Genomic DNA, 17,124 nt, shown 5'->3' with positions numbered 1-17,124 from the left:
AATATCCAAACACTGAGCAGAAAAAGTCTCTGAAGCTACAGATTACGCCTTGTAGGAGCCTGCAATGTTGTCATGGTTTGCCATGGCAGACACTTTTTGTTAGTTTTGTTTGGACTTTTCTCACTTCCTGTTTTATTTTGTATTGGTTTCCTTGTGTGTCTCTGTTTTTGCTTCCTGTTTTGGTCCTGTTTCTGTGTGGTGATTGTCTGCCCCGCCCTAATGTGTTTCACCTGTGTTCAATCACCCTTGCCTCCCTTGTCTATATAGTCTTTGTGCTCCCCTTTGTCTGTGTCGGTTCGTCTGTTGTTCTCTGGGTTTTCCTCGATCTGTTCATGTCTGTTTAATCATCAATCTGTTCATGTGGCCTGTTCATGTCTGGTATGTCCCCGAGCTGTCCATATCTGGTTTGTTTTTGGTCTGTTCATGTTACCTCTTCATGTTCTCCTGTTGTCATCCCCTGTGGTTCCCTGTGCTTGTGTATAAGTTCTTTTGTTAGTTTAATAAACCTGTCTGCACCGTCTCCCTTGTGTTGGCTGCATTTGGGTCCAGCCTTACCCCTCAAACCCTGACAAATGTCAGAGGTGTTAAAATCACTTCACTTTGGGATTCTGGATGTATCGAGGTTTATGGGTACAGTAGTACTTAAAACTATTGGCAATATCAAAGTGAAATAAAAATTAAACATTAATTAAGCCGAAATGTTTATTTACCAATAGCCTTAAGTCTCTGATGTCATTGAATTCCTACACTGCAGTGTTTTTATGTTGAGGAGCATAGTGTTACAGCAGCATGCCATTCCAGTGTATTCTGTTCTTTCCCTGTCCTGTCTCCCCTACAGCTCTGCCCAGGCCCCCCCTGATTACTTCATGAGATGCACCTGGCCTGGGAAGGAAGGATTTAAATTTACCTCATTTTAGAGGAGTCTTATGAGTTATGAGTTTGTTGGGTCACTGGTGGAGTTTTGTGCACACCTTAAGGCCAAAGTCGGGGTGTAACAGTTGTCATCGAAAAAATGTGAAGCCAGGAAATGTATCATTTGACAGATAGTGTTTAAAAAGTCAGTTGCGCAACCATATATTCATATATATTTCAACGTTTGACCTGCAGTTTTTTGGTAATGGAGTCAGACTTTTAGAAACCGCTATGGCTCTTTTACTGATGCTGTAAATATCCTTGACAGGTAACCAAACAGGAAAATGTATTCCAAATTGGGGGCAATGTCAAGGGCATTTGACAGGAGAGTGAAAGTGATTCACAAAATTTGCTGAAGTAATAATACTGTCAGATGTAATATATATTCTGTCAGTGTAAGAAAGTAAGTCTAAGACACTGCAGTTATTTATGTTATAACATTCATTGCTGTTCCCACCGCAAATAAGTCATGCACTTTCACTTTGCCTGGTTACTTAATGAGCACAATTGTGTATTGTTCTGGACTGTATATTACTTCAAAGAAACACAGTTAAAATCAGTTTTCTATTCTATTTTAAAATCAATACATACAGGCTCAGACTTATGACATTTCTCCTGAAATTATAATAGGATTCAGTTGTGAAAAGTACATTTGCTCAAGTCGCCTACTTAAGTATCTTGTAATCTTGAGGTACTTTACTACTTTACTTTCCATTTTATACGTTTATACGTCAGGTATCAGCTTTTACTCTCCCTCATTCCCTTGTGTTCATGTTGTTTTCCCTTTCCTTATGTTTATTGTCCTCAGTTTGTTTTTGTCTGTTTGTGTGTGTGTGTTTGCTGGGTGTGGCCTTTCAGACTCCTGCTTCTGCCAAACCACCTGCACACCCACCACAGCTCAGCTCAACAAGCTCCTACAGTTTTTAAACCCTGGCTCCTCACTCCACTCTTCACCAGATTGTCCATTCACTCTTGTGGTACCTTGCTATAGCCAAACTCCAAGTTCTGAGTTCATAATTCCTTGTGTTACTTTTTGACTCAAGCCTAAATATTGTTTGCCCCTGCTCCAGGTCCACCGTCCCCGCCTCACCCAGCTACTTGCTGTGTCCATAAACCCCAGCCTGAGATCTGGCACCCAGCCTGCTCTGTGTTTGTCCTCCAGTCCAGCCCAGTCGTCTACTCTGCTGCCCATCCTGTCCTCCAGTGCTTCCCAGTCCCAGCCTTAAGCTATTATTCCTAAATTCTACAACAATAAATCCAAGGTATAGTATGGTATAATGGGAAGAGCTTTTAAGAGGCAGTAAATGCAAAAGAAACACAGAGTTTCCTATGTTGAGTTTGTGTCTTGGCTAACAGCTGTATTTAACAACCCAAATTAAGGAAATGTATCTAACTATTTGCTCAATCTTCGACTGGGGACAAGGAGTGTAGCTGAATATTCAGTGGAGCTCTGGAGTTTGGCTTTAGATTCATGCTGGAATGATGAGGTGCTCCAAAGGGTTTTTGTTAAAGGATTAAATGGACTGCTCAAGGATGAATTAGCTTTCCAAGATGAATTCACTAACCTGTCAACATGTGTCCCTTACCATCAGTTTAGATAATCGTCTGCTGGAACGTCCTGGTCCGTTTATTCCACCGCTCCAAGCTCCCCGCAAGCTGGTGATCCTGAGGAAGAGCCCATTCAGTTGGGTCGATCCAAATTTTCACTGGCTGAAAGACGGCGCAGGATGAGCCTGAGTGAGTGCTTGTGCTGTGGTCAGTCTGGTCATTTTATTGCTGCTTGAACAGTTCGACCAAAAGACAGGACTCATCAAGGTCTGTATACTGGTGAATCAAACTTTTCATGATGCCCCATCAAAACTCAGACTCCAAATCCAAGCTAATATTTGTTTAACTCGGTTCTCCCTGCGTCTCTAAGCGTTAGAGGTAGCTTTGCAATATGGTTTTCATCTTGAGACAGACTCCCCTTGGCCAGCGCTTTAGATGGGAAATCCTTGGCCTCAGTAACTCATCGCAACATTCCTCTGATTCTGATCTTGTCTTGTAACAGCAGAAAAACTATCCGGTTATGCATATTTTCAGCTCCTAAGACTCTCTTGGTTCTTGGCCACCTCTGGCTTAAACAACATGCATGCATGCGCACGCTTAAGTTGAGGCTTGTTTCAAAGGTTCCTGCAGTGCCAAGTTTACATACATCAGCCAACCACATGATCAAATGATCATGAACAGTTTCATCATATGATGCAGCAGTCAGCCAAACATCCAACTAAGTAATGTTAGATGATACCATGTAGTAATTTGTAATTACCATGACAGATGAATGAACTCAAGTAGTTTGCGTTTTGAATGATTTCATTTACTTATTTGTGCTGAGCAAACTAAGCCACAATGGAAACATCCGTTCAGAGGATAAGCTGCAATGCAGGCAGAAGTCAAGCGAAACTAGTAGGCGAGGCTATGAAAACTTAGCTAAGCTAGCTTTAATTTCCAGCAGCATGAAGCAGCACAAGCTGTCCAAGTGTAATAGGCTGACTTTGTCAGGTTTCATTGCAAATGCATCACAAAAAACGCTGTCCGAAGAGTGAAAGATGAATGAAAGCATGATTTCTGCCTTGCTAATTAACAATTGAATTCACTCTGCAGCTCAAAGGCTCCTGGCCGCTACCTGCAATTTTTAAGATGGAATGTTTTCTTGCGTGTTACTCAATGCATGATCAAAGAATATTACCTTTAAAAACTGACTCTAGAAAACTTTCTCTCTGGCATATTGGTCCAATTGAGAGTATTATAACCCTACTGCTGTCAAATTTAAGCTGCCTAGAACCATGAGAATTCACTCCCCTCCTTTCAGGTGTCACAGATGAAGCCCGTTTCTGGCAGAAACAACTTTATACTTGTATTCCATTCTATTTCAGAGGAAACTGCTTTTTACTCCCCATCATCTAACAGTACTATACTTGTTACTTTTTCAGATTTTAAAAACAAAACATGATCAATTTATATACTATGAATGAATTATATGAATGCATCAGTAATGATCTAAAAAAAAGTATATCATATATATAAATATATATATATATATATATATATATAATACTGCTTACGCTTCAAGTAAGATTCTGAAGGTAGGTGTCATGGGTCCAGGGTTTTTCCAATTTTCCTTGTTTTCTCTCTCTCGCTCTCTCTTTCGCTCGCTCACTCACTTGCATGCCTGCCTGCTATTCATTATCAGTCTAGCCTTCCCTCATTAATGGACCCTCCATTCATCCACTCACAGCCTGCCTTGCCTTTCTCTCAGTCACTTCTTCCATCATCGCTTCACCACTGCCATTCATCACGTGCTTGCCTCTCATTCATCACCCAGTCATCTCCTGCCCTGACACAATCTCCCTTTTATAATAAATATGCAATTCAACTCGCTCATGAGTGTTCTGCTGTTCGGGTCCCCAAAGAACAGTAATTGATTATAACAGCGGGGACTACAGGAGTATATTTTCAGTGTGGTATCGTTGCTTTGACTAGAGTAAATGATATGAAGGACCAGAGATCCTGAAGTGCTCCCTGCTGTGACCTTAAAATACTGAGCTGCACAGGAATAATCCTCTTGGAGCAGGAAAAGGGGGAGAGCTGTAACAGTGCTTTTGCAACTGCATTAGATAAGAGAGAGCTTATATGCCTATATAGTATATTTACTATATAATCAACTTTGTGCTTTGAAGTTGAGATAGGACAACTACATGAAAGCATACCGTATAATCTATATGTTCATGTATTTTTATGGCTGTAAGCAGGGTATATTTTTCACCTGAACAAAAATAATCTCTTAATATCTTGTATGCAAGTGTTCTGTCACAAATATCATGCTGTAATTATTGTAGGGTACATGAATACCTGACTAAAAAGTGACATTTTTCACTGTTAAATGAATTTTGCTTTGGGTATATCGGTATATTGGCTACTTGCCATCACCCTGAAGTGCCCCTGTTACATTCTGGTGAACACTTATATCACATATAAAGATTTATGTGACTGTCAGCTTGGATCCTAAAATGTATGCCTTTGATTATTGGTCAAGTTTCCTCCAGACATGAGCAGTCTTTATGTACTGTTTCTGTCCGCTCAAGCTATGAGGCCCAGAGTTGTGAAATCGTATGGCAATGCATATACATTTCCCTCTAAAAGTAAAAAGTATATAAATATATCTATCTATAAAAAAGTGCTGTACTTGAAGGCAACTTGGCACTTTGGAGTTTAGCAAGGTGAAGCATGTGCAATGCACATAGAAAATAACACAGAACATTAGAAATTCTTGGATCCCTGACAAAAGCTCACTTGGTGGCATTCAGAGGTAATTATCCGAAGTTCCTTATCTGAAGTTTTGTTGTGCAAAATGTATATTTATATATTTATATACATTAAGATTTAAGACTGACAGGCTAATCTGTATTCGTGACTGTGTTAAAAATGTATTTGCCTTGGGTAAAACAACACGTCTACTGGTTATCAGTCATTCATACCGTGCTTTCAAAGCCTTCAATACCATGTCCAAAAAGGAATTAGTCACACTGAATACTTGCTGGCAATTTACTCTTCGTAAAACTAGAGGTCCCCCTTGTGGCTAAAACACCTTGCAGTCTGTCAATTATGTAGCACCATACGAATGTGCTTCAGACAGTCCCCAGCCAACCCCAGCCAGTCAATGAAGACACTCGTGGATGTATGCCAGACTTGCCATAAGACCACTTCTTCCTCAGTGGTATGGCAGACTCTCTGTGCAGGCTGTTCCATCTCCCTCCAGAGATGACTTCACAAACAGTCGAGGAACGTGGAAAGTGGAGTAGTAAAAAGGAGTTCATTCTGTCTACAGCTGGTGCCATTATTGGACTTGGAAATGTGTGGAGATTTCCATATCTATGCTACAAGAATGGTGGTGGTGAGTATTTCTATTTATTACTCTCTCATATTATTATTCTTACTCCTACCCCACCTTAAAAAAACATGTAGTATTGTCATATCATTTACAAAACTTTTTTACAACTCTTATATACTCTATAAACTAAAGAAACTAAATTGTTAGGATATTGTTTCATTATACACCTAGACACAATTGTTAGGTTTTTTTATTAGAGAATATAGTTATTTTATATATAGTTTTTATTTGCTTTATTTTACTTGTTAGGAAATTTTTCCTATAAGATATTTAATGAAAAAAAGTCACAGTGGACTAAGGGAAATCACACTTCTTAAACTTGAAAAATGCACAGTATTTTACATATGATAAACTGATGACTGCATTATAAATTTATAGAAATTTTTTTTTTTCTAAATCCCTGTATTAATTCAAACTAAGAAAACTGTCCACTGTATAACACTCTTCCTTTCTGTCTGTGTCTCCTTCTGCTTCACATGTGATGTTTAATGATCTGACAGGTTATGAAAGGCTATAAAAATATGTACTGCTTCCGTTTGTGCAAAGAGCAGAGTCACATTCTTTACTGAATCCCTCCAATTTTTATTTACTTATAAAACACCACAGTCCTCAAACTGATTTCACATCCCAAGTGATTCAAACATTAGCAGTTTTCACACAAAGGGGTTGAAGTAAGTAAGTTTTTAAGTCATTCACCTGAAATGTAATTGGTTACAGTGAACCTGGCAACAACAGGTTTGACTAGTTATTATGTGTTCACCATATAAAGGAGATATTAGATATGATGATGTTTTGCTTTTATTGGTGCTTCTGTCACATCTCTTACATGATGACTATACAACATCCATTACCCATCACTCTATTTCTAACAATTTTACTTTGTCAGATCACACTGTTCCAGGTAAAGAACCACATTTTATTGTGGAGATATACTATAACACCATGCTTTCATGCTTTCAATGCTTTCACCAATTCCAAGATCAACATTCAACAGTGGCAAATTAAATCCTTCCCAACTTTTATTTACTTTGAGAATTATCATTGCATCCATCACCAAAATTTCTGCATGTCTCCAACACTGAACTAACTGTGAACTGTAACTGATTTGAACTGATTTCAGCAGAGCTTGTACTTTTGAGCATTTGTTTACAGCAGTTTATGTGGCAACATAATTGGACTTTACTCAGAAACTTTGATAGATAGATAGATAGATAGATAGATAGATAGATAGATAGATAGATAGATAGATAGATAGATAGATAGATAGATAGTTTATTTATCCCCTAGGGATAGACACAAAGTACAGTATTTTTGTAAAATGCTACAGCATTGTCGACAAGCACTTGGCACACATGAAATAACACAAAACACTGTTGGGTTTACGATTAAAATATGTGTTGTACAATATGGAGACAAAATCTTACAAGAGTTTCATGTCAGAGGGACATGCATCTCAGAAGAAAGATAGATTTCACTATTAATAGTATTCCAACAAAAAAAGAAATCACATGATTGGTCCTCTGTTGCTTATTACAGACATACAGACAGACAGACATATAGACAGACAGATGGCAGAAGAAGTTGTTCCTGCTCAGCCAAAACATGCAAAGCTACAGAATGAATGTTATATTGTACATGTCAGCTTTTTACTGAAAAGAATATATTTGGATGTAACTCCTTGTCAATCTATTTTTTTAATACTTTAATTAGGTAATCATGTTACATGTAAGTTACACCACAACTCTGATCATTTGAAATAGTAGTATTTTGTCGAAGTCTGTTATAAATCCAGATGATCCTTATTTACAGAATCTCCAAAAAGGCGCTTGTATGAAAAAATGTTTACTCTGCTGCACAATTTAAAAAAAAAGTTTGTGACTCTGTTTCATATCCAGATAGCTGGTGAGCTGCAAATCCTCATATACTGATTTATTGAGATATTCATACACACAGAATTTAGACACTCCCAAATTACACAAGTTTTATCCAAGTGTTCCAGTAACAGTGAGACAGTGAGTCAGCATGAACAACAGCAGGATCCTGACACTGAAGAAACCTGTTTTTTTTTTCATATTGTGACAGAAACGTGTCTGTGAAAAATGCCTGGGGTTAATGAGCATGTCTCGAACTCAAAAGATTTATGGCAAGCACTGTGCATGCATCAATGTCTGTAGAAAAATCCAAGAAGTAATCCAGTCAATCTAAGGGATTCTCGTGCTTCACTAACACTTGCAGGTGCATTCTTCATTCCATACATCCTGTTCCTTGTGACTTGTGGTATCCCCCTGTTCATACTGGAGATAGCACTGGGCCAATACACCAGTCAGGCGGGAAACATGTGCTGGAGGAAGATCTGTCCCTTGTTTGAAGGTGAGGTACTGTGCACCTGCCAGGACTGTGATACTAAGCAGTTTGGCAAGATAATGAAGAAATACTGAGGGAACGCAATGTTAACATTTTTATATCAATTTATTTTGTTTCCAGGCATAGGTTACGCCAGCCAAATTATCATTTTCTATGGATGTATCAGCTACATTGTGATCTTAGCCTGGGCGTTTCTCTACTTTTTCACTTCCTTCTCTGGAGAGTTGCCATGGGCCTCCTGTAATAACACATGGAATACAGGTAAATTCATCCGTTATCCTGAAGTTTGCTTCAACAACATACTATAAAAGAATGTGGCGACTTTTTGCTTTAAGTCCCTCAATGTAACATTTGAGGCTGTATATACCTAAACACGTATAGCACACCAGAATGTAGTCGTAATCATATATAAGTGACAAAGTAAAACATAATTGTAATAATATAAAACAGGTGTTCATAGGAGACATTATAATTGCTGACAAATACTGTATATTAACAAACACTTAAAATGTGCATATATCGGCTTACAACTACATTAAAGTGTGTTGTAAACCTATTAATAAATCCGTCTATTCCAGTATATGCAACAGGATTGCATTATTCCATTGTATTATTAAGTATGATGTCTGGGTTAAGCAACTAGAATTTACCTAAACTGGTTTATGTATTAATTAATCACTACTGATCTACTCGTGTTAGTTGGGAATGCATTTTCAGTTTTAACTGTGTTTAACAATACTTTGATTCATTTCAGATGCTTGTGTGGTATTAAACAACTATAATACCACTGCTAACTGGACCTCACCGGTGAATTCATCATCATCTGTTAAAGAGTTTTGGCAGTAAGTGTTTATAACAATGAAACTCAATTTAATACAAGTGAGTTATAGATCATCAGTGCATCACAAAACAAGTAAACTTGCGTAATAAAGACCTGTGCTTTTAGAAAGGGTGAATTTCCATGATTAAGACATAATACAATCTAAATCTATGGTGTCAACTGGAAAACAGAGCTCTTCCACAATGATACTATATTCCTGGTCAGATATTTTTAGGTATAGTGTGACACTTGCAGAAATGTTCCAAGATCTCACATGTCCATGATCCAGCCCCACAGATGTCTGCTCTTATTTTGGAAGACTGGATGTTTGCTCAGGACTGGTTTGGTGTGTACAAACTGCCATTTCTGGTAATTTAGTTGCATAATTCATGGCACATAGCCTTAGAAATATTTGTTGAATAATGCAAACTCCCAGTATAAGTCCCCATATAGCTTCACTTTGAAAATTAATCTATTCAGCCAGAATAATTGAAAAAAACCTGTGTACTGATGGTGTGGAAGGCCTTTAATTACTCACTCAAGTATAGTTTGCTCAGCTCTTTTATCATTAGTACTTTCACAATGGACCTTTTGACATGTCAATCAGATATGTAACTACTAATAGCTGCTAATAATTGCAGCTTGTTGTTGTTGTTGCTGTTATTATTATTATGAATTATTATTTTAGCCACTGCATACTGCTTCAGATGGTACATTTCATGCTGTCCTCTTTAGTCTAAACATGAGATTGTTAACATGTTAAGTAGATTGCCTCAAATAATTGGTTCAGATACACTGACAATACATTGGTCCTTACAGAAGACGGGTGTTAAAAATATCAACCGGTATAGAGGCCTTAGGAAACATCCAGTGGGACCTTTCTTTGTGCCTTCTTCTGTCCTGGATCATCTGCTACTTCTGTGTCTGGAAGGGAGTGAGATCCACCGGAAAGGTACGACTGCAACGACATATCTTAACTCAGAAATTAGGCTCGTCATGTATTCTGAAATTTTTGTTTTATTTCCCTGACTCATTTCTAATTTTTTTATTTATTTTCTTTATTTTTTTCAATTTTAGAGAGGAAGGATTTTCAGGAGGCTGAATCTGAAATGTTACTAGCTTTATTCTGACCCACCAAAAAGTTGTGTGGGAACAAGGGAAGGGTCTTTACAGCAGCAGGTGTTTACACATTGAAATAGCCTACGTTATATTTCGTTACAAGTTGATACAACTGACGAGAGTCATCCATTTAGTGGGCTGAACTTAAAATGTCAAGGCATAATACAAATTTTATGATAGGCATAATTCTGAATTTTTTCTCAACCAGCTTTTTGTAATCAGTGGCTGTTTTGAATACACACATTCCTTAATACAAGCATGGTGGTTTCATACCTCTGAAACTGCTACAGTATGGCACTACCTGAGCAGAGTGGTGTAGCATGAAAAATAATGAGAAGCTCAAAAGGTGCAGTCATACACTATGTTAGGTTAGATCTTTATGCCTCTGTGCTAGCAAGTTGTCTGTCGTGAAAACTCAGCTACACTTTGAGGGAATTTCTCCACATTTGACACAAACGTTCACTTGGAGATTGTGACAATATTTCACAGTTGGTCAGATACTGTATTGTTGAAACTAGTCTTGGGTGCTGACCTTGAAACTTAAATAAAAAACACCCTTAGTACCTTTTTAGTAAATCCTTTTCAAGTCTTCAATACATATGTTATAAGAGTCTGGACAGACATGGATTTAAACTGAGACGGGACTAGTTGCCAGAGGTATATAATCATGAGGTGATAATTATAGTTTGTGCAGTGGTTGTCAAAGTTGGCTCAACAGGCTCTCCTGTGTTGACATGCATGAGACTGGACTTACTGTAAATGAAAATCTCTCCAAACCAGAGATTTCTTTAGGATACTGGTCTGCTAATGCTGCTCCAGTTCAATACAGATTTGCAAAAGTTATGCATAAAGTCCTTTAAAATAGACTAGGAAAAATCAACATGATAAATAAATATCAGTGCTTCTACTCTCTGGTATCTATGTATTTAACATGTAGTATTGTATACACTTTGGTGCCTTCCCCAAGGATAAGACAGGGCTGGCAAATCAGTGGAAATCTTCACATAATATGAATGCTGTTTTTCTCTTGCGATTACTTCAGACCTGCAGCCACATGCAATAAACTCTCACCTGCCACTCTCTCTCAAGCAAGGAACGTTTGAAGGCACTATTAATGACAGATGTTTTTCACAAGGGTGTCAAAACTGGCCCGTAGCCAGTTTTGACACCGTTTTGACACCGTTTTGACACAGCAGTTGAGCAGGGCCCGCGTGAGGTCTGCGATTCTGAGAAAGTCAACTGGAAGCGCTGCCTGGCAAACTTCCCTGTGAGAGAGATCTTTGCAATGGATCCTGGGTGTCTGTGTCCCAGAGTTACACACTGTGAATGACTCTTAGATCCTGACTCTTGCATTTTTAGTCCAGTGCCTCAAGAGCAAATGATCCTCTGGTATGGTAATAAAGTTATTATTTTTTCACTTGCAAATAGTGTGACACATTTTCTTGCTGTTGTACTATAATATCTGCAGATATCCTACTACTATAATAGGTTCACAGTGCAGGTCGGGTGTATTTCCCAGGATAAATCCTCATTCACACTTGAAACCATACGTTTTATGATTTATTTTATGATTTATTATGTTTTATTTTAAGGATGTGTAGGCAAACCAGGGTGGTAAAAGAATGTCACAACACTTGTAACCTTGTTGGGCTGTGAGATAACGTCTTGGTGCACTGGGAAACCACCACAACTAACTACGCAACATCACACTCAACAGCCTAATCAAACTTCTCAATGTGGCTCCAAAAATGGATTACAGTTTGGTCTTTTTAATTTGTAACAATGGGTTTTTCTGCTTAAATGTAGGCTACCTACTTCACAGCCACATTTCCCTTCATCATGTTAGTAGTGCTATTCCTCAGAGGAATAACCCTTCCTGGAGCCTTAAGTGGGATCAAGTACTACCTGTATCCCAATATTGCACGGCTCGCTGACCCACAGGTATCATTCAGCCTATATTCTACTTTGCACTGGACTATTCTATAGCTAAAGTGACAGTGTTGAAAATCAAAACATTTTTTTTTTCACTGGTTTCTAGGTTTGGATGGACGCTGGAACACAAATATTTTATTCCTATGCCATATGTTTGGGATGTCTGACTACGCTTGGGAGCTACAACAAGTACAACAACAACTGCTATAGGTGAGTAGTTCATAAGCTCATTATCAGCATCCAAATGGTTTGCAGCTAATTGTGGTATTGCAAAAGTAGGACACAATCATAATCTGTACTGCAATGTTACTCTGTGGTTATGTGAATGGCCGTTGTACACAGGTATCAGTGAACACGTGTATAACATAAACAAAACAGTTCATATAAGATTGTGATTTCAATGTCAACCTTTGTAATCAGTACATCTATAATTTTTTCTTCGAAACATTTTAATTTTGTTGTTTGGATTTGTATGTACTGTACTTACTGTGTATTATTTCTCTGAAACATGGTCATAACGTAATCACAACTTTATCAGTCCTTTACCCAGAAATAACAATAAACAGCATTGTTTCTGATTTGCAGGGACTCCTTCTATCTTTGCTTGTTGAACAGTGGAACCAGTTTTATATCTGGCTTTGCCATCTTCTCAGTTCTTGGCTATATGTCAGTGAAACAGGGTGTTGCTATTTCTGCAGTTGCTGAGTCAGGTATGAACATGATTTTATACTTTAGACTATATGGCATTAACTAAATTTTTCCTCAGTATTGCCTTTTTGTTTTTACTCGTATAATAAAAATGTAAAAACAACTGAACTGCTCTGATGATTAGTAAATATGATGCTTTCTAATTTGCGGTTTAACCTGTTATTATTCTGCCTGAAATCTTCAAATTGGCAATGAGCACACAAGATACTTTAACATTTCAGCTCTGACACTGTGGTAAGCTTATTAACTTGTGCAGAATAAGAACATTTCTGACTTTGTCACCCTCAAGTTACAGCATCGAAAAAAAAGACACTGTGGCAGCAATGACTTACTCAGTGATGGCTTCTCTTTGCAGGCCCTGGCCTTGTCTTCATAGTATACCCACAAGCTGTGACCCTTTTGCCATTGCCTCAGGTCTGGTCCGTGTGCTTCTTCACCATGATCATCTTGTTAGGAATAGATGGTCAGGTCAGCTGCAGCCGTCCTCTTTTCTTCCAGAAAATGTTCCACAATGCTTTTTTTGTTGTTATTCTTTACACTAACTTGTCTCTCTGTAACTCTCCAGTTTGCTGGGCTGGAGAGCATCATGACCGCTTTAACGGATATCTACCCTTCCCAGATCCGAAAAGGATACCGCAGAGAGCTTGTACTGTTGTTCATCTGTGCTATTTGTTATACATTTGGACTGTTACTGGTGTCTGAGGTGAGCTTTGAGAACATCATCATGTGATTTGCAGCCTGATCATTTAATACCCAAAACACACCATCTAAACTCCTGAGGACTTAAATCAGTTTAAGTCGTTATACAAACTAAAAGGCGATTGATATCCAGACCAATGTATTGCCTTGTTTTAATTTTAGGCTGGCGCATACATTCTGCAAATCTTTGATCACTATGTATGCAGTGGTCCCACTCTTCTAATGATGGCAATCCTCCAGTCCGTTGTCATTGGATGGATTTATGGTAAGATACAGCTGCCAGTGGTACAATTGTCTTTGGTTTAGCTATATACAGTATGTTATATTGACATTACACTAACTGTTCAACCTTTGCCTATAAACAAATTCCATTATATGTATTAATTCTAAAGGGTTTGAATATAAAGTGCTCTTGCCCTGAAAAAGTGGCTAAATTAAGTATGCTAAAAGATGTCAGTATGTATACTTAGTTCCTTATTCCACAAAGCACTGACTACTAGAAAAAAAAGAAAAAGTAATTGCTTTGTGCCAGCTCAGAAAACATAATTCGCAAGGGTTTTTGAAGGAGGAAATTGTCACACTGTGAAAACTAATGGAAAAAAGCATGGCCAATGCAGTGATGGTAATCAGTAAGGTATTGTTACAATGAATTTGTAAACTAATAAGAAAACTGGGCTAGTGAGGTAAAACTATGCCTCTGAGGATTAGAAAGTCCTAGTATAATGTAGACCACAATTATACATCACAGACAATATATACCTACATGTACAACTGGATGAGTAAAGAAGGATTTCAACTTCCAATGCCTTCCCATATATCACATATACAAAATGTTAAAATCACCTAATGCCATGTTTTACCCAGCATTAAGTTAAACCGCTAGTCATACCTTGAAAGCAGGTTACTTAGCCTGTGAGGCCTGGGCAACGGTTTGTTTACAGTGCATCTAGTAATAAGGTAAAAGTCTTTTTAAAGAGTGTTTGTCAAGGATAAAAACAAAATCCACTTTAAAATATTCCTTCCAGGAGACTCGCCTGTTCCCTAGCCGCAAGGGACAAAATGCGTCTATCTTGAGGTCTAAGTGCTACATAATCCTACATATATGAACTCTTAATGTGACAATAGTCTCCAGGTGTGTGTGTGTGTGTGTGTGTGTGTGTGTGTGTGTGTGTGTGTGTGTGTGTGTGTGTGTGTGTGTGTGTGTGTGTGTGTGTGTGTGTGTGTGTGTGTGTGTGTGTGTGTGTGTGTGTGTGTGTACCTGCCGGTGAGAGGCAGAGGGTGCGGCTTACATGGAGAGGAAAAACTGAAATGGTGGCATTACTAGGCCAACAGCTTACCTATCGCATCTATAATGAAAAATATGCAAGGAAGAAACTCGGTATCATCAACATAAGAACAACACAGTCCCCACAACAAGTGCGATGCAGTAATTGGAAACAAAAACAAATCCACAAGAGGTAAAAAAAGAACAACAGTTAGCCTAACAATAAAATAACAGTTAGTTAGAATGCAAGTGATTAGCAAGAGGTTAGCTTTAGACAGTTAGTATAATGTCTAGATTGTTTAGCCAAAACTAATGACGGAAAAACTTACAACCCACACATAGTGGGTGGAACAAAGGCATTTGGAGAGCAGAAGCAAGATGCTTGTCAATATTTGTTCGCTGCCAAAAAACAGATGCATTAATCTGTACTGCATGTATAGAGCATCGAACCGAGCTCATGCAATGTGTTTCTCTTAGGCGCTGAACGCTTCTCTGACAACATTGAGGACATGATTGGGTACAAACCTCTTTCACTGATCAAGTACTGCTGGCTGTATGCCACCCCTCTTATTTGCAGCGTAAGTGTCTTCAGCGGTCCAGAACACATTACATTTATTGTATATTAATAATCTTTCATTTTAATCCTACAATGTTTATATATTTTATTTTATAGGGCACATTTATATTTTTGATCTTGAGATACACCCCCCTGAGGTTCAACAACTCCTATGTGTATCCTTGGTGGGCTTACTGGATCGGCTGGTTTCTGGCCATCTCATCTCTAATTATGATTCCAGTCACCATGATCTGCAAACTGGCCAAAGGAAAAGGGACTCTCTGGCAGGTCAGTGGTGACTTATGATTATTTTAACTCAAAGATTTAAATTGATTAACTTCACTCGAACCTATTTTTGTTGCCTGTGCATACTGTGCTGCTGCAGGTGATATACTGACATAATGACAACATTAATAACTTTCTCTAGCGCCTCAAGAAAAGCTCCCAGCCTGCAGATGACCTTCCAGTGATGGCAAAGGAAATGGCCAGCATCAGTGCTATATTGCATGTCCGTCATGGTGGAAAACATGGCAATATTCAATGAAATGCTAATCCTTTAAAAATAACTTTTCTTTTTTTATTTTAAAAATATGTAGGGCAGGTTGTTTTCTATATATATGGTGGTTAGTATTCATATACCAATATTTGTTTAAATGTGAGGTTACTTATCTGAATACAGTACATATCAAATGTCTATCAAATATCTAATATAAAGTTGTTGTTGTTTTGTTTTTGTTTTGTTTTTTTGTCTAATGTCTGTTTTTTTCATTGAATTATATTTGAAATTGTTGCAGATACTGAATATACAAAATACTATATTGATTTACAAGCTCTTTTCTACAATCCACATCTCAAATATCTCCAAATCTAAAGGTCTACAATGTTTTTGTATGTTATAGCCTATTCAACAGAAGACTGGTGAAACTTTTACATTATTGCCAACAACTGGCAGGGCATTACAGGTAGTGGAGTAGATAGCCACTGTTCGTGTAGTATGCTATTAAAATGAACTTGCAGAGACACATGAAGTAACCACTATCGTCTAATTTTGGCAGAACATTGTGTATTTGTGTAGTAGCTTTAAAGGCATACTTGAATCATTCAAATCAAATCTCTTATGTCTATAAGGTAAATACAGTATGTAGCTGAAGTCAGCCTTGGTTAGCTTAGCTTAGCATAAAGGCTGTAGTAAACAAGTGGATACAGCTAGCCTAGCTATGACCAAAGGTAACAAACTCTGCCTTTGTTACCACTTCCAGTGAAGGAATAGTTCAGCACACATAGGGAACACATGTTATTTTTACACTTGGGTTTTTTAGGTGCTGGTAGATGGATTTTATTTCCTTCAGACAGATCTAAGCAAAAGACAAGGGTATTTGCCAAAATGTTTAACTGTTTTTTTTTTTTAAAGAAATAGTTTTATCATATACAACCAGAAGCTCTGTAAACCTTGAAATGAAACTGTTTAATTTTAGGGAAAAAAATGACAGGTAGGCTTCAACAATGCTGCCTGTGACCTCAGTGACCTCTTCTGCATATTTCCAACACAGCATTCAGTTCAGACTCATAATTGCTGTTCACCCCTGCTACCTCCGGCGGTCTTACCCTCATTCCTCCCCTTTGTCCTCCGCGGTCTCCTGTTTCTCTAACTGAACAGGCCTGGGTAGCAGCCTTATTATATCAGACTGAGTCATTCATGTGATTCCATCGGTGAATCTCTCCAAAGCTCCTGGTATTACAGCATCAGCATGATCATCATTCAAAAGTTGCTCTTCCTATTGTAGTGATGTGAACTCAAACTAAAACAACCGTTACACTGG

General features: G+C 38.1%; 1 protein-coding gene across 1 annotated transcript; it reads left to right on the top strand.

Annotated features, from left to right (window-relative positions):
• Window positions 1–5,314: 5,314 nt before the first annotated feature.
• On the top strand, window positions 5,315–16,126 carry slc6a11a (solute carrier family 6 member 11a). The gene is made up of 14 exons (XM_056392853.1): window positions 5,315–5,845; window positions 8,078–8,212; window positions 8,327–8,467; window positions 8,961–9,048; window positions 9,846–9,978; window positions 11,952–12,086; window positions 12,184–12,287; window positions 12,663–12,787; window positions 13,141–13,253; window positions 13,351–13,488; window positions 13,647–13,749; window positions 15,226–15,326; window positions 15,422–15,592; window positions 15,732–16,126. Exons 1-14 carry the CDS (start codon window positions 5,671–5,673, stop codon window positions 15,846–15,848), a joined length of 1,779 nt encoding a protein of 592 aa, XP_056248828.1. The 5' UTR covers window positions 5,315–5,670; the 3' UTR covers window positions 15,849–16,126.
• The last annotated feature ends 998 nt before the right edge of the window (window positions 16,127–17,124 follow it).

This window comes from Seriola aureovittata, chromosome 2 (assembly GCF_021018895.1).
Source record: "Seriola aureovittata isolate HTS-2021-v1 ecotype China chromosome 2, ASM2101889v1, whole genome shotgun sequence".
Classification (NCBI taxonomy): domain Eukaryota; kingdom Metazoa; phylum Chordata; class Actinopteri; order Carangiformes; family Carangidae; genus Seriola; species Seriola aureovittata.
Note: the sequence above shows the minus strand (reverse complement) of the source record. Positions and strands in the feature narration are given on the sequence as shown.

Coding starts and splice junctions, on each gene's coding strand:
- slc6a11a (XM_056392853.1), top strand. CDS start 5,671: ATGGCAGACTCTCTGTGCAGGCTGTTCCATCTCCCTCCAGAGATGACT. Junction 8,468..8,960: donor TAATAACACATGGAATACAG/GTAAATTCATCC, acceptor GATTCATTTCAG/ATGCTTGTGTGGTATTAAAC. Junction 13,750..15,225: donor TGTCATTGGATGGATTTATG/GTAAGATACAGC, acceptor TGTTTCTCTTAG/GCGCTGAACGCTTCTCTGAC.